The 18,102-nt window shown below is 41.3% G+C and overlaps 1 protein-coding gene across 1 annotated transcript in view; it reads left to right on the top strand.

The window, feature by feature from the left end:
• The window catches only part of LYPD6 (LY6/PLAUR domain containing 6), a 126,940-nt gene that overhangs the window by 89,603 nt on the left and 19,235 nt on the right, over positions 1–18,102 (top strand). Inside the window, exons 2-3 of the mRNA XM_043488257.1 lie at positions 2,967–3,155; positions 14,084–14,182. Of these exons, the coding sequence (XP_043344192.1) occupies positions 3,038–3,155; positions 14,084–14,182 (217 nt within the window). The 5' untranslated portion in view covers positions 2,967–3,037. The remainder of the gene's footprint in view (positions 1–2,966; positions 3,156–14,083; positions 14,183–18,102) is intronic.

An 18,102-nucleotide genomic window follows, 5' to 3' on the forward strand; every position in this document is an offset into this window, starting at 1 on the left:
TGTTCCTCCCATTCTTGCTGTTCTATCCTTTCTATATATAATAGTTTACATCTGCTAACCCCAGCATCCCACTCCATCCCTTCCAGGACCCTCTCCCCCTTAGCAAACCCAAGTCTGTTCTCTAAGGACAACTCGTAGTACACTTTTTAATATAATTTTATTTATTTACTTATTTTTGACTGTGCTGGGTCTTTGTCCATGTATGGGCTCTTCTCTAGTTGGAGGGAGGAGGGGCTGCTCTCTAGTTGCGGTGCTCTGGTTTCTCACTGTGGTGGCTTCTCTTGATGTGCAACAGGGATTCTACAGAGCATGGGTGTCAATAGTTTTGGCACGTGGACTCCGCAGCTCGGGCTCCTGGGCTCTAGAGCACAGGCTCATGAGTTGTGGTGTGGGGGGCTTAGTTGCTCCATGGCATGTGGGAATCTTCCTGGACCAGGAATCAAACCATGTCTCCTACACTGGCAGGCAGATTCCTTATCACTGAGCCAGCATAGTACAGTTTTAAGGTTGGCAGTATTATCCTCATTTTGCAGATGAGGAAACTGGAGCACAGAGTTGTTAAGTAACTCCCTTAAGGTTGCACAGCAAGAGAGTACTGGAGTAAGCTTTCAAATTCAGGCGTCTCACTCTTCCCCTCTATGTGTTACTCCCGCATGATCAATGCAAGCTGTGAAATGAAGGCTCTTGGCTGAGTAGCCATGCCAAAGAGGTTGAAGTAAGGTTAATTTCAGATGACATTAAGTAATGCTTGATGCTTATGCAAGGACTGTGCAGAGGGAGACAATTTAAATCAATAACTGGAAGGAATACTGTGGTTGAAAGATGCTTTAATGAAAATGAGCCACTTGCAATGTTTGGTATGTGTTGACATCAAGTTTCAGATTAAAAAGAACTTAAGATTGGCAACTAGTTGATATTTAATGTTAAATTATTCAAAATAAAATCAGAAAGCTTTCCTCACCATCCCAGATTGTGAGCCCAGATTGTGAGGAGCCCAGATTGTCAGGAGACTGGTGTCAGTGCGATTCCTTCTGGGGGTCCAGGGGGCGCTGTGCGAATCTGTCCCTCAGATGCTGTCTCACCCGACCTAGAGCATGGACACGGAAGTACTCTTACCCCCGTTTAAGATGAGATAAACGTGTCTGTCACTCATGGAGGGAAAGAAATCCTTGATACTTGTTTTCTCATCACACTATTTAACCAAGTGCCTAGCACAGTGCCTGGCAGTCGCATTATGAAGTGAAGGAGCCTCTCCTTCCCTTTCTGAATGCAAACCTGTTTGGGGGAACCAAATTATAAATGGAAGAGGGTGTAGTGAGTGTGAAATTGGCAAGGCTGGCATCATCAGGCTGTTACATGGTGATAAGGGTTCTATTCCCTTTTCTAGCAATTCATCTATTTAAAACAAAATAACACACCAATCCATTTGGAGTTAATTTGAGTGTATCATGCGCTGTTGGGTGTCAGTTCATCTTTTTCACAGTTTTTAAGAAAGTTATCATACTATTATATAATATTTTCCTATTCTGTGATTTTGAAAAATAGTTCTATGTCTGAGTTCCCTAGAGTGTTCTATTTTTCTGAATTCATTTTTATGCTTTCTCTCATTCTGTTCTGATTAATATTACTCTGTACTGTGTTCTAATATCTGATAAATCCATATTGATTTTTTTATTGATTTTGATTTGTAATATATTTACTCTTGTTTTCTGTTTGTTTTGGCAGAATAACTTTAGGATTATTTTGTTATGCTGTTTTTAAAATGTCATTGAATATTTGTATCAGAATTTGTAAACAAAATGTCCAAATTATTTTTTTAGCCAGTTTAAAATAAAGTGAATATCTAACTTGACCCATTGCATGGGTGCTCAAATGATGGTACTCTAAGTAAGTAAATAAAGATTTTACTGCCATCAATTTAATTGAAAAGAATAGAGTCCAAATAAAGGGTAGAATGATGATAGCTTAGTGTTACAGTAACACATTGATCTCATTTTTTCAGGTTTTGTTACATACCATGAATCAGTCTTTGGAAGAACACAGTATCACCTAGTTTTAAATGTGGTCTCAATGGCCAGACTGGGCATGCGCTCAGTCTCTTCAGTTGTGTCTGACTCTTTGTGACCCTGTGGACTGTAACCCACCAGGCTCTTCTGTTCGTGGGATTTTCCCAGCATGAATACTGGAGTGGGTTGCCATGCCTTCCTCCAGGGGATCTTTCCGACCCAGGGATCGAATCTAGGTATCGTATGTCTCCTGCCTTTGCAGGCAGGTTCTTTACCAGACTGCCTGGGTTTAAATCAACTCCTCTATATATTTGCTGGACTTGTTACCTCACAGTGGGATGGTAACAGTGCCTATTTCATAGGGTTATGAGGAGAACCAGCTGATACATACTAAGGACTTCAACAGTAAGCAGCCAATAATGTTCGTTATGTGAAGGAGATTTTGAGCTATAAAGACACATTTTGGTTCACTGGGGAGGCCAATTTACCTCCGTATCTTTTTTCTCCTCTAATCTGAAAGTCTAGCCTGTACAGGTTTGTATGGGCAGCATGACCCAGTACGGCCGTACTCTTATCCCTGGCGTTCGCTGTTATCAAAGAAATGCTTCTGAGCTTCTGCACCTGACTTATTTATTGTCGATTCTGGCAGCCATCCCCTGGCCTCCTGGCAAAAATAGCTGGATTTCATTAAAATTCAATCTCCCTTGATACCATCTCTGCTGGATATTAGAAGGGACTGCCAGCAGTGGAGCTTTAGCAACCTAATTAAGAATGGATTTGGGTTGAAATTTTCTAAGTGCTCTAAAATTACAGTCTATAAAGTTTCTCTCCCTGTCTACCCACATCCTTGTGCCCTGGGCTCCCTGTTTCTCCCCAGCTCATCCTGCCAGCAGAAGCTGGGCCGAGTCTCTGTGACTTTCCCCATTTAGACACTGAGATGACTCTGGCTTCGTATTTCAGGTGCAAATCCTCTTTCATCATCTGGAGTCCCCGCTCCCAGGTCCCCTGGATGAGTGAAGCCTCGGTCTGCCATGGAAGCTGGCCCCGCCCTGGCCTGGCTGCTGCTCCTCAGTCTGCTGGCTGACTGTCTGAAAGCCGCCCAGTCCCGGGACTTCACCGTGAAAGACATTATCTACCTCCACCCTTCAAGTAAGACTCCCTTCTCTTTGCTGCAGAAATGTCACCTGATTTCAAATAAGATTTGAAAGCTGAAAACTGGCCAGGAGTAGGCAGCCTTCCATGTAGGGGAAACCTGGTGACTAAATTGTTGGGAGTGGATGTGCTGGGCTTCCCAGGTGGCGCTCGTGGTAAAGAACTCACCGGCTAATGCAAGAGATGCAGGAGATGCAAGAGATGCAGGTTTTGATCCTTGGGTCAGGAAAATCCCCTGGAGGAGGAAATGGCAACCCACTCCAGAATTCTTGCCGGGAAAATCCCATAAACAGAGGAGCCTGGTGGGCTACAGTCCATGGAGTTGCAAAAGAGTCAGACATGAGTTAGCTATTGTGCATGCTACCAAAATATGTTGTGCGTGTTTACCTCCCCCTTTTACAGGGTGTTTGTTTTTAAGTCAAATGTTAGTCTTGTTTGCTCTGTTCCCTGACCCATGGCTCTGATTCTGAACCCTTTTCTCTCTGACTGTGCCAGGTCTCAGTTAGTTATCAAAGTAAATGACCGAGTCCCAGAGGAAGGTGTTGGTAAAAGATCAGGCCTTTATAAGCAAGATAATAGCTGGCCTTCCTGTCTGTGCATCTAATTCTCAGTTTCAGCATAATTGCCTCTCACCACTTCCTATTGCCTATCACTTTCAGTTTCCTGTGTTTAAGAGTTATCTTCGGAGTGCAGAATAATGTGTGTCCCAGGTCCCTTCCCCGGAGTGTCTGACTGCATGTATCTGGGGCGGTCCCCGTGGATTTTTGCTTTCAGCAAGAATTCAGGTGATTCTGCTGCTGCCTATATTCTAAGAATCGCACCTTGGGAAGCACGGCAGCTTAGCTTCCTCTATTGGTCACCACCTCTGTATTTATCTCATCTTTTATATTTGCTTAACCCTCTGCTGGATTGCCAGTGTGGTGGTGAGTGTGTGTTAGTTGCTCAGTCTTGTCTGACTCTTTGTGACCCCATGGACGGTAGCCAGCCAGGCTCCTCTGTCCATGGAATTCTCCACGCAAGAATACTGGTGGTGATGAGAGGTGGGTATTTAGTCTGTGGGCTGACCTTTTAGCATTTGCCTCAAGGTGTATCACTCTTTTCAAATGTTCTGTTTGACAAACTCTTTTGAGCATGTACTGTGTGTCAGAAGTCATGATGTGATAGGCATGAGAGATGTAAAGGCAAACCAACCATAGTCCTTGCTTTTGAGGAACATGCAGTCTGCAAGGTAGAGGCAGTCACTTGGACTCCTTTGATGCCACATAGTTAAAATATTTAATGTCTTCATGTTCTGGTTAAATGAGAGATGGTTCAAGGAATGCACAGGGACTTGGACTCCACCTGACCTTGGGTGAGCACCTCAGTCAGCTGCTTCATAGCCTTCTGACTTGAAATAAATTCTCTAACTTTGTGAAGAGTAAGTAAAAGAACACACACAAGCACTTAGCACTGTGAGCCATGTGTGTGTGTGCTAAGTCGCTTCAGTCATGTCCGACTCTGTGCAGCCCACCAGGCTCCTGCGTTCATGGGATTCTCCAGCCAAGAATACTGGACTGGGTTGCTATTTCTCCTCCAGTGGACCTTCCTGACCCAGGGATTGAACCCATGTCTCTTGCGTCTCCTGCATTAGCAGGCAGGTTCTTTACCACTAGTGCCACTGGGAAGCCTGTGAGTCATAGTAAATGCTTAGTAAATGTTAGGCGAATCTTTTAAAGTTTGATCTCTACATTTCTAGCATGGTTAGAATGATGTATACCCTTTAGTATTGTATTATGGACTAGAAAGAATATTTGTAAAGTACTAGGTACATACATAACATGAAATCAGATGCTTATTATTTATGCTATTGTAATTGACTCAGATAGTAAACTGAGAATGCTAAATATACAGCACTAATTTTTTTAACTCCAAATATATTTTTGATTGGCAGCTAGTAGTTCTTTAGATTTATTGTTCTCACCAATATAGGCTGGTGTCTACTGGTTAATTGTGTGGAAAGCTTATCTGGCTGCTTGTTTTTGCAAGGCAGTTTATTTTAGTAACATTCATGAAAAGAGAGTGCTTTGCTAGTTTTTCTGTTTTCTAGGGTTGCATGTGTTATCTTTTCCAAGGGCCTCCCTAGTGGCTCAGATGGTAAAGAATTTGCCTGCAGTGCAGGAGACCCTGGTTCAATCCCTGGCTTAGGGATTTCCTGGAGAAGGGAATGACCACTCATTCCAGTATTCTTGCCTGGAGAATTCCATGGACGGAGGAGCTTGACAGGCTACAGTCCATGGGATCACAGCCATGCTTTTTTAAATTGGAGTTGGTGAAAAAAAAAACCTAGGTTCCGGCCTCTTGTGTTTGATTTACAGGACTTAAAGCTTCTGTGGGATTCTTTGTTTGCTTCAGTGACAGATTCAGAAGTCACTGGGCCTCATAACAGACCCATGCCTGGCCTTCTCTGAGGCTGTGATTGTACACACAGAGTGGGAAGGAAAATTAAGAGGAGTTGATTTAAGTGATCAAGAACCAGACAAACACACATGCTGCTTCTGCATCAGTGGTATGATGTGCCAGTACTGGTATTGGGTGGACCTCTGTTTATTTATTTTTGGTTGTGTTGGGTCTTATTGCTGTGTGCGGGTTTTCTCTAGTTGTGACAAAGGGGGGCTACTCTTCGTTGTAACTTGGGCTTCTTTTTGCAGTGGCTTCTATTATAGCAAAGCATGGGCTCTAGGAACACGGGCTCAGTTGTTGTGGCCCTTGGGCTCAGTTGCTCCACAGCATGTGGGATCTTCCCAGACCAAGGATCAAACCTGTGTCCCCTGCACTGAAAGGCAGATTCTTAACCACTGGACTACCAAGGAAGTCACAAATGGGACCATATTTGGAAAGTCCGTTTCAGAATGGGATCCTTGAAGGATGATCTTTGAATAACACAGGAGGGGCAACCATCTATGCTGTTTAGAAATTGATGGAAAATTTCCAGTTAGATGACCTATGTTACTTGATGCTTTTGAACTGTGGTGTTGGACAAGACTCTTGAGAGTCCCTTGAGCTGCAAGGAGAACCAACCAGTTCATCCTAAAGGAAATCAGTCCTGAATATTCATTGGAAGGACTGCTGCTGAAGCTGAAACTCCAGTACTTTGGCTACCTGATGCAAAGAACTGACTGATTTGAAAAGACCCTGATGCAGGGAAAGATTGAAGGTGGGAGGAGAAGGGGACGACAGAGGATGAGATAGTTGGAAGGCATCACCAACTTCAATGGACATGAGTTTGAGTAGACTCCAGGAGTTGATGATGGACAGGGAGGCCTGGCGTGCTGCAGTCTGTGGGGTTGCAAAGAGTCGGACATGACTGAGCGACTGAACTGAATGGAACTGATCTATGCTAATTGAATAGAGCCATGGCCTGATTAAAAAGAGCTCACTATAAAGAAGGAAATGCAAAAAGGCAAAATGGTTGTCTGAGGAGGCCTTACAAATAGCTGAGAAAAAAAACGAAGCTAAGGGCAAAGGAGAAAAAGAAAGATATACCCATTTGAATGCAGAGTTCCAAAGAATAGCAAGGAGAGATAAGAAAGGCTTCCTCAGTGATCATTGCAAAGAAATAGAAGAAAATTATAGAATGGGAAAGATTAGAGATCTCTTCAAGAAAATTAGAGATACCAAGGGAACATTTCATGCAAAGATGGGCACAATAAAGGACAGAAATGGCATGGCCCTAACAGAAGCAGAAGATATTAAGAAGAGGTGGCGAAAATACACGGAAGAACTATGCAAAAAAGATCTTCATGACCCAGATAATCACGATGGTGTGATCACTCACATCCTGGAATGTGAAGTCAAGTGGGCCTCAGGAAGCATCACTATGAACAAAGCTAGTGGAGGTGATGGAATTCCAGTTTAGCTATTTCAAATCCTAAAGATGATATTGTGAAAGTGCTGCACTCAATATGCCAGCATATCTGGAAAACTCAGCAATGGCCACAGGACTGGAAAAGGTCAGTTTTCATTCCAGCCCCAAAGAAGGGGCAATGCCAAAGAATGTTCAAAGTACTGCACAGTTGCACTCATCTCGCACGCTAGCAAAGTAATGCTTAAAATTCTCCAAGCCAGGTTTCAACAGTATGTGAACTGTGAACTTTCAAATGTTCAAGCTGGGTTTATAAAAGGCAGAGGAACCAGAGATCAAATTGCCAACATCCACTGAATCACCAAAAAAGCAAGAGAGTTCCAGAAAAACATCTACTTTTGCTTCATTGACTATGCCAAAGCCTTTGACTGTGTGGATCACAACAAACTGTGGAAAATTCTTCAAGAGATGGGAATACCAGGTCACTTGACCTGCCTCTTGAGAAATCTGTATGCAGGTCAGGAAGCAACAGTTAGAACTGGACGTGGAACAATGGACTGATTCCAAATCGGGAAAGGGGTATGTCAAGGCTGCATATTGTCACTCTGCTTATTTAACTTATATGCAGAGTACATCCTGCAAAATGCCAGGCTGGATGAAGCACAAGCTGGAATCAAGATTGCTGGGAGAAATATCAGTAACCTCAGATACGCAGATGATACCGCCCTTCTGTCAGAAAGCAAAGAAGAACTAAAGAGCCTCTTGATGAAAGTGAAAGAGGAGAGTGAAAAAGCTGGCTTAAAACTCAACTTTCAGAAACCTAAGATTGTGGCATCTGGTCCCATCACTTCATGGGAAATAGATGGGGAAACAATCAAAACAGTGAGAGACTTTATTTTGGGGGGTTCCAAAATCACTGCAGATGGTGACTGAAACCATGAAATTAAAAGATGCTTTCTCCTTGGAAGAAAAGTTATGACCAACCTAGACAGTGTATTAAAAAGCAGAGACTTTACTTTACCAACAAAGGTCTATCTAGTCAAAGCTATGGTTTTTCAAGTAGTCGTGAATGGATGTGAGAGTTGGCATATAAGGAAAGCTGAGCATGGAAGAACTGATGCTTTTGAACTGTGGTGTTGGAGAAGACTCTTGAGAGTCCCTTGGACTACAGGGAGATCCAACCTGTCAATCCTAAAGGAAATCAGTCCTGAATATCCATTGGAAGGACTGATGCTAAAGCTGAAACTCCAATTCTTTGGCCACCTGATGAAAAGAACTGACTCATTGGGAAAGACCCTGCTGCTTGGAAAGATTGAAGGCGGGAAGAGAAGGGGACGACAGAGAATGATGTAGTTGGATGGCATCACCGACACGATGGACATGAGTTTGAGTGGGCTCCAGGAGTTGGTGATGGACAGGGAAGTCTGACATGCTAAAGTCCATGGGGTCACAAAGAGTCAGACACGACTGAGCGACTGAACTGACTGATAAAGAAGTGATGGAGTTTTCTGATGTGATTTTGGAATATGGAGAAGGGCAGAGGCAGTTGTTCGTCAGCTACATTGTATGTTGATTCACCCGCAGCTCTGGGCTGAGTTCTCTTTCGGAGTCTCCATAACTGGTCACAAGGAATGTAAGTTCATGCTGGATTCAAGTTCCTGTCCACGTTTCCCAGTTGGCCAGAACTTGGTTTATTCTGCACACTTTAAAGCAGAGTTAACTTCACATTTCTCTGCACTATTTCAGAAGTTTTCAGTGTGTGTTTGCTTGTTTTTACGTTTGGAATTTTTAAATGGTCATGGTCGTCTGCCCTTGAGCAGCACCTAGTAGACTGAGTTTAGATAAAGCTATCTCTCCACAAATAGCAGGTTTCTGTAGAACATAGGTAATAAAAAATAGATGAGGGAAGTGTGGGATTATTTTGATTTTGAATTATTAATATAATCGCCTCACTTTGTAGATGGAGGCACAGATAGCTTTCTTGGGGTCAGTGAGTGAGCCCGATTCCATTAATATTAGATACTGCTCAGAATCTGCCCAAGGAGAAATGCAGTGATACTCGAGATGTGAGAAGACACACATTTTCTACACCAGACAAACACGAACTCATTTCTCCGAGACCCCAAAGAGCCCTCAGAGATAACAAGGTGTGGGACTGGAACACGGGTTGGCAAAGTTCAGCCTCCCATGACTAATCTGCTTTGCTCTCTGGTTCCCTAATCTTTGAAGTTTCTAAGCCTTTAAAAGAAATAAACTTAATGGCTTTCAAACTTAAGGCACTGTCCTCAATAACATTCTTTTTCATCATTTATATGTTTTTTCTTTTTCATGTGAAAAATGATGAATTTCTTCCTAGCCCCTAATTAAAGTACCACAAGCCTAATAAAAATCTTTAAAGCAGGTGTTCATTTTAAGAGACATGGAGCTACTTATTTGGTTGTTAGACCTCATGCGTGATAGCAGAATTTAACATCCTAAGTGACTTCAGCCTGTTCTTGGCTTCTTTTCTGTCCTTGTAATAGAAACCTTTCCAGAGAAATCCAGTTTTCCTCTGGTTGCATATTCTGTGGCTTTTCTTAATTGTGTGGACCAAAGAGATCTATCTCTGCAGGTGGCTTGTTCACGCCCAGATAGTGAGCCAGTGAAAATTTTTCATAGTTCTACTTTACAAGAGGGCTTCCCTAGTGGCTCAGACATTAAGAATCTGACTACAATGCCGGAGACTGGGGTTCATCCCTGGGTTGGGAAGATCCCCTGGAGAAAGGAATAGCTACCCACTCCAGTATTCTTGCCTAGGAAATTGTAGGGAGTGTGAAGACTGTCTAGAAAGGTCCCAGGAAATGCATTTCTATCAGGAATATATTCATGGAATTAAAATTATACTGACAACATGTTGTTGCCTAATGGACAGAGAAGGTCAGTTTATTCGATTTCTAGAAATTTTGTGTTTGTGTCCAGTTTCCAAAAACAATGGAAATTAATTTAGCAAGAATGAAAAATAAAAGTTTGGATACATTATGTATCAGCATACGTTTTAAAACAAGACTGTCTCCTCACCATGGTTTTGGTAACTCAAGGCCTTTTTCCAGGTGAAATTTCCAAGAGATGGAAACAGAGACGAAATCTTTCCTGATGCCTTACAAATGAATTATGGTCGGTTGAACTATGGCTGACCAGGAGAGTTAATGGACAGATTATATTACAGGGAGTAACTGGGCACTTTGGCTTTTCTTTTTTTCTTTACAATCACCTTCTCTTGAGGGACCAAGGACTTATGCCCTGAAATACAGAGTACTAAGCTTATTAACTCTGTGATCAAGAGCCAAATTAGATTCATTCGCAGCTGGGGCCACAACAATTTGAAACCCTACTTGCTTTGTAATGCTTTGAAGTAACAAAGAAGAAAATAGCACATCTCTTAGGAACCTCTTTCCATCCTTTTAAAAAAAAAAAAGAAAACAAAACTTTTTTATCAGATGCAGTATCAGTTAGCAAGTTAGTGGAGATATAATTGTTCATCTGTAGACCTTGCTTTTTAGCTAAATATTTCCAGGATGGGGAATTTAACCATTACATAGTATTGTGTTGTAATTATTGACTGAAAGCTGAGTCTGTTTTCAGAGATTTGTCACCGAAAAGGATTTGATTATTCACTGATCACTACTACCTGCCAAGATATAAATACAAGTTCCTAAAAGTAAATGTTAGCCTGTCATTGTTGAGAATGCACACAGATATGAAGTTGTGGATTCAAAAATAAAGCTCACCAAAAATGAGATCATTTGGTTAATTGTCAGTGGTCCATGCTGATAAACACATTCAGAGATAAATGATTTTAAACAGAGTGTCTGTTGCTTTCCAAGTATTTTAGCTTATATTCCTGTTTAAAGTTTTATATACTTTGAGTTAATTTCAGAGTCTAGGCCTACTTGTATAAGAAATGGCAGTGTTTAATATTGTCACTAGTCTTGCAAAAGATAATTTTGAAGACTCTATTAATCCAAATTTGGGAACACTACAACTTACTAGTGCTAGGTTCTCAATAAGTTTATTTTTGGAATGGCTGGATCATCAATCTTCGTTCAAAGTTCTTAATTTATCTCTTTGATGGGAAACTTTCCAAGAATAACTAATCCAGCATTCCAGCTAAAAATCTTACTGGCTGCTGTGACAGACAGATAAAATTGGATACTCTAGTGAATTAATCATGCAAGCTGAAGTATTATGGTTAACTTGCAGTCATAAACCTTGGTGAATATGATCATTTTTTGAGAAATGCTCTTCTTTGACAAATAATTTGCATCTTTTTTTCAAAACTCCTGCTTTAATAATTCTACTTCAGATCTTACAAAGTTCTTTCTGTTACACTTTTTTATATATTGAATACCTTGAAGTAGGTAGCAAAACTATTTTTAATGTATCTAATCAGGATAATTTCCTAAAATACTTTGTATGGTTTTTAATGATGGTATCTATAAAAAAAATCTAATTAAAATGTCCATAGAATATTGAATGCCTTTTGGAATATGAGAATCTATTTATTCTAAATTCTTTAGGTGTGTACTTACCTAAACCAGAATCTTTTAACTTGAATGTAACCCACCTATCTAGGCAGTAGGATGTAAAGATAGAAAAATTTTCTATGTGTAGTTTTACAAAACGTTGACTTCTGCTTTATTGTAATTACATGATAGCGAGAGCATGTTTAACCAGAATGAAATTTTCTCTCTGGGAATGCAGTGGTTGGATGGCTATGACTAGGCTGCCTTCCATTGCTCATTTTTTAAGACAACCCATGCTCTCAGAATCATTCTGCTTATGAACTTGAGTCACCAGTCACCAGTCACTAGGAAGAACATAGAACTCTCAAATGGGCCTGTTAAATGTTCCAGTTATCTGTCTTTTTTAGACAGTTTATGACTTTTGATCATGTTAGCTTATTGGATATTGTCAGAGTCAGCTCTGTGAAATATTGCAAGCAAGTACGAGGATTGGCAGCTCTTCTAGGCGAGGTGAAAATCAAAGTTATATCTGGCCCATAATTCTGGCCTTAAGCTGCTGCCTCCTCCTTCATTTATTTTTGATAATATACTTAATTGGTTCCATGTGGGCAAAGCAATTTGCCCTGAGATGATTATTTCTGCCAGTGGGACATGCAGGCTCAGCCATCTGCGAGGAAGAACAGTTGGCTGCTGCAGATGAAGTGTTTGCGTGTTTGCAGCTTTCAAAGAGGCCAGGTAGTTTTACAAATTAGAACAGACACACACACACACACACAAGTTCTGTCTATGAAAGGCAAAACTCTAAGCAACAAAGCAAGCAAATGATTAGAACTAAGCAGCATCAGGGAAAATGAAAATACATCAGGGTCAAGGACAGAGACAGGCTGGCCTGACATTCCTTGTGGATCCTCTTCCTTAAGTGCCAAGGAGACCCTGGTGTGTGGTGCACTCCAAGAGCCTGACTCTCATGGGTGCATCCCACCTGAACACAAGTGCAAGGTAAAGAATACAAGTACTAGAGGACAGCCCCTTCAGAAGGCAGAAAGAGGCAGCTCAGGGCTGCGGAATGGAGGGGATGGCTAGGAAGAGCTTCCTGGAATCATGAATCCCTGAGGCTGGAGCTAGGATCCACCGTGCATTCACCCCCCACCATGCCCTGAGCACGCTGCCCCTGACATTGGCTATGGGCTCCCAGGCCATTAGGAGGGTCACCTCTGCACAGGCAGTATGTATTTTAGCAACAAAGACTCTTCTCTTAGCTGACACTGACTATCCCCCGGGATGCTTAATTATGTCATGTCCAGTCCAATAAAAATTTTAGATTGAGCTAAAGAAATGCTGTTGATAAGAAATGATCAAACATCAATAAAGTTTTAATGATTGAGCCTAGTATTTATATTTGCCATGTTAATATGTCTACTTAAGTTGACATATAAAAGTCAATGATAGGAAATCTAGAGTGCCCTTTGCTAATCGATATTTTTACTGAGATTATTATAGCTACATCAGTACTTATAAGAAATTATATGTAGAGATTTCATGTGTACTTTAGCCCGTTTACCCCAATGGTAACATTTTAAAAAGCTGTAGAATAATAGCACAACCAGGTTATTGACGCTAATACAGTAATCCACCAGTTTTATTCAGACTTCCCCCATTTTAGTCATGTTCATTTGTGTATTTTTGCATGAGTGTTTTTGTGTATTTAGTTCTACATAATTTTATCACATGTAGGTTTGTGGATCCACCACCAAGTCTAGACACTAAACAATTTTCGTAGCACAAAGATTCCTTCTGTTGGCCTCATTCACACCATGTCTCTCCTACCCCTCTCATCCCCAGCCTCCTAGCCACCACTAATCTTTTCTCCACTTCTAAACTTTTCTCATGTAAAAAATGTTACATAAATGGAATGTTACATAAATGGAATCGTACAGTATATAACTTTTGGGGATTGACTTCTTTTACTCAGGATAATTTCCTAGAAATTCACCCAGGTTGTTGACTATATTAACATTCATTATTATTGCTGACTAGTGTTCCATGGTATGGATGTACTGCAGTTTGTTTAACCTTCGCCCATCGAAGGACATCTGGGTTGTTTCCAGTTTGACAGTGTTATAAATACAGTTGCTGTGAACATTTGTGTACAGATTTTTGTGTGAATGTATGTTTTCATTTCTCAGAGATAGATGCCCAGGAGTGCAGTTGCTGAGTCATATGATGCATGTTTAGTTTTTTGAGAAACTGTCAGGCTATTTTGATAATCCTTTAAAAAAAAATAATTAAAAAAAATTCCTATGTGCATTTCTATATAACACCTAAAACTACAGGCTCCACACTGCTATATTGCTGTTTTTTATGTTTTGTCCAGCATTTTACAAATTCTCAAATATAGGGCTAGTTGCCAGTTAACACTTTCAGACTCTGAAAATAATCTGTGATCTAATAATCCTTTATTGTTATTTTTAATAAAAGAAAATAAGAAATACAAATAAAATTTTAAAAAAAATCTCACTTCACCATGTAGGCTTTTATGCTCAATCTAAAAAATTAATCTTCTCTCTTGATTTTTTTTGTAGCCACACCATATCCTGGTGGATTTAAGTGCTTCACCTGTGAAAAGGCAGCAGACAATTATGAGTGCAACCGATGGGCTCCAGACATCTACTGCCCTCGAGGTAAACTCTCAGTAGACACATTGGACTGTCCAGAGCTGTCCACAAGTGGAATGTCTTGTTGACTGTGATGCATGTATGAGAGAGACATGCTTGCAGTCTCAACTTCTCTTGTCTAAGGCTATTAGTAGATCTTTTATGCCACATCAGTAACTTATGACCAGACACTGTCAGAGCTATAAACTGATCTGTAGGCTTAGCCCCTTTCTTATGAAGCATCATTGGAGCTCCAAAAGAGGTAAGTGATACTTCTTACCCCCAGGCCTGACAAACGCTGTACAAGAAGAGAACAACTAGCCTGTAATCCACTCTTTGAAGCATTAGTCATTGCATAGGAACTTCCTTTAAGTAAAAATATGAATTGCTGTTCATATAAAGATCCCATTTATTACATATCTTGCCAGAGGCTTCTATCCTGAGACTTCATGAAAGCTAGAATTCTAAGTGTCATCATTGCACAAATAAAAACCCTGAGCTTTTTAAACTATTAAGTTCTCTTTGAAGGATGAGATGGATGCCCTATGGAGCATGAAATTTTGACTCAAAGGCCTGTTTCAAAGTGAAGTAGATGCTTCATATTCAGGTCTCTTTTATCCTATTGAATCAAATAAGATGGTTATATTTTTACATGGAGTCACTGTTAACTGGCTCTTTTAGGTTTGAAGGAAAGTCAGTTCATTTGATGGGGAGATGATATGGATGGGGTATTTTATTGACAAATGTTTGAGCATATAGTAAGATGGACTTCACTGCTGATCTAATGCCCTTGTTAAAATGACTGAATATACCAACACCAAACCTGCTATTTTTTCAATATAATGCAAGAGCTCTTATACGCACCCCAGTGGAAAGCACGTTGTTTCCCCTGGAGGATGGGCATCAGGAGAGCATGGAGTGAAGAGCATTGCAGTGAAGGGCAGGTGTTATCTCCCTAAGCCAGTGCTATTTATGTCATGCAGGAGCCTCTACCCAGACTGCCCAGCAGAAATACCTGTGGATCTTTTCAAAATCATCTGGACCTGTGTCCTGCCTGGACCAGTGGGTCTCAAACTTCATCATGACCATCATTCCCTGGAGCACTTATTAAAATACAGATTTTGGCCCCCACCTCCCCCTCCCCCTCCTTCCTAGTTTCTGATGCAGTAGGTCTGAGATGGGGCCTGAGAGTTTGCATTTCTAAAGCAATCCACAGTGTTATAAAAGCTGTTGTTCTAGAGGTCAGGCATTCAGAACCACAGCTCTAGACCAACTGAGCCAACATCTCTGAGGTTAGGGCCATGCATCCGTGTGTTTAAATATCCCAGGTGATTCAAATGAACAGTCAGGCACAAGAACTACTGGGAGCTCCTCTCCCCACTCATAGAGAGCAAAATGTAGTATTGTCATTTCTAGATTCTTGTTTACTTTGATGTTAGCTGAATTTCAAAAGACCACAGGGAAGAAGAAAATATGAAAATACTGAAGATCAGCTTAATCACAACCTAGGGATCTAGTCAGCCAAGTAATCAAAGAGAAGTTCTGTCTGCACTGCCTTCTGCAGTCAGGTATTCATTCCAGAATCAGCAGTATTTTCTAATATTATACTACAGAGTGAATTTGGGTGGGTTGCTGATGGACCTGGTTAAAGCATGGCTTCTCAAACTTGGCGGCGTATTAAAATCACCGGGGAAAACACTGATGCCTAGACCCATTCCCAGAGATTCATATTTAGATGGTGTAGGTGCAGCCAGGCACATGAATTTTTGAAAGCTTTCCCAGTAGTTTGAATAGGCAGCAAAATTGGAGACTCGCTGTATACAGTGACTCTGGACAAAAACAGGATGATTTGCTTGTATAGCCAATAACCTTTGGGCTGGTTCCTGCTGGGACAAAGCTGGCAAATGAACTTTTGAAACCATTGGCGCTGGTCAGAGATACTGTATAGGATACTGTATAGTTCTTCTCTCAGGATCACCCTGGCAGAGACGATGCAGAGGAAAAGGAGGGCTTGTGAATACGTGCTCTCTTGGGCTGAGGGTTGTATTTCACAGAAGCCCTGTCTGAGTCAGGAAGTGTACAAGTTTATTCCTGACACAAAGGGAAGACAGGGAGCGCTAGTACTCCTCTTGAATTCCTCTCCAGACACAAGAAAGTTCCATCTTCATGCTTTCTGTCAAAGTCAAAATCTATCCTTCTAAAGTACAGATTCCTGGATATAGCGCAAGTCTTTACACAATTTCTCCTTCTCCCTTTTTTATCCTGAAATTTATAGGATTAAATGGAAAGTGATGCCCTGAGGTTCATGACACAGAACCACTTATGCCAAACCCTTTGGGGGATTATATGGTGAAAGATAGGAATCAGGTTTCTTCTTTCAAGGAGCCGGCAGTTGAGCCAAAGAGATACAATCTGAGCATATCAAATGTCAAAAATAGCAGGACAAAGGCTAATGCCAAAGGCAGCATGGCATTAAATGCTGTGGGGGTTGAAGGGGAAGAATTGCAGTTGGGGGGCTGAGGTGACCACTGACAGTGCTGTGGGCTGGGGAGATGGCAACAGCCCGACAGGTGAGCAAGGAGGGGAGGAAGAGTGAAGGGGGCGTGTCTTCCAGGAAGTCACTCAGAGCAGAGGCATGGGGTGCACACATGTGGGCTCGGTGGACCCTGAAAGACCTGAGCTGGGTATAGCAGAATGTGCTGGGGAATGGTAGGAGTGGAACAGAGGAGCCATGCTGTTTTGTGGGGTCTTGAACATCAGGTAAGGAGTGAGGACTGGAGCTGTAACCTGAGAAAAGATGATTCCTTCTTGCGCAGCCATGATTTCCATGAGCCATCGACCTTTCTTCTGGGTTTTCTCCAGATTTTTCTAAGAATGGAAATAATGCCATCATTACTAGTGCATGATAAGTCACTTCACTCGTGTCTGACTCTTTGCAACCCTATAGACTGTAGCCCGCCAGGCTCCTCTGTCCATGGGATTCTCCAGGCAAGAATACTGGAGTGGGTTGCCATGCCCTCCTCCAGGGGATTTTCCTGACCCAGGGATCAAACCCGAGTCTCTTACATCTCCTGCATTGGCAGGTTGGTCCTTTAACCACTAGAGCCACCAAAATGTAAAATGTGTCTACTGCAAACTACTCATTAAATCTACATTTTCCACCCATTTATTAGTGTGATTAAAATAGCTATAGGACTACCAACAGGCATGCTAAGGACAGCTCAGTAGTTTCTTCTGAGACATTCCTTGTTTTCTGTTAGCATATTTTGTGATCTATTTAACTAGGTTTCAATGAACACCTGATATGAAAATAATTGGTTGAAAGTGAAAAAAACCCAGTTTGTGTAAATATTAAATTTTATCCCTATGGAATAAACTTGCATCCCAAATTGCTTAGGAGATTGATTGGATTTCAAGTTCTTCTCATTTTGAATTTTGAAATGTGTGTTATAAAAGTGCTTTCTCCTCCATTGCATTGTTAACTGCCTTTGGCGCCTGTAGATTCATGGGACCATGTTCCTTCCCAAGACATGAGAATTTAGGACAGCCTCCATCATGGACTGCCATTGTTCACCCCTCTGAGCACTTCCTTTGCAATAACCTTAATTTCATCAACTTCTCATTATGTAAATCTGTGTAACTTTCTTATCTCTATGAACCAGAATGGGAAAGGATCTGGAAATCATATTATATGAGGGACCAAAATTGAAGAAACTGGTGAAGGTGAACAAGAGTTGAGCATTCTGTGCTCCGATGCACCAGTGTTTGCCTGTGACTTTTCTCTGTGCTGAGAGATTAAAATCTCCTTGAGACAGGGACTGTCTTAAGTGTTTATTAAGAGTTTGTAGAATTAAATATCAAGTCAAAAACATTGCAGTTTTTTAAAAGGCTTATTCTATGGAAGATACCTAAGCCACTCAGGATTTTATATTCCTTCTTAATTATAA

The sequence above is a fragment of the Cervus canadensis genome, chromosome 15, assembly GCF_019320065.1.
Source record: "Cervus canadensis isolate Bull #8, Minnesota chromosome 15, ASM1932006v1, whole genome shotgun sequence".
Taxonomy (NCBI): domain Eukaryota; kingdom Metazoa; phylum Chordata; class Mammalia; order Artiodactyla; family Cervidae; genus Cervus; species Cervus canadensis.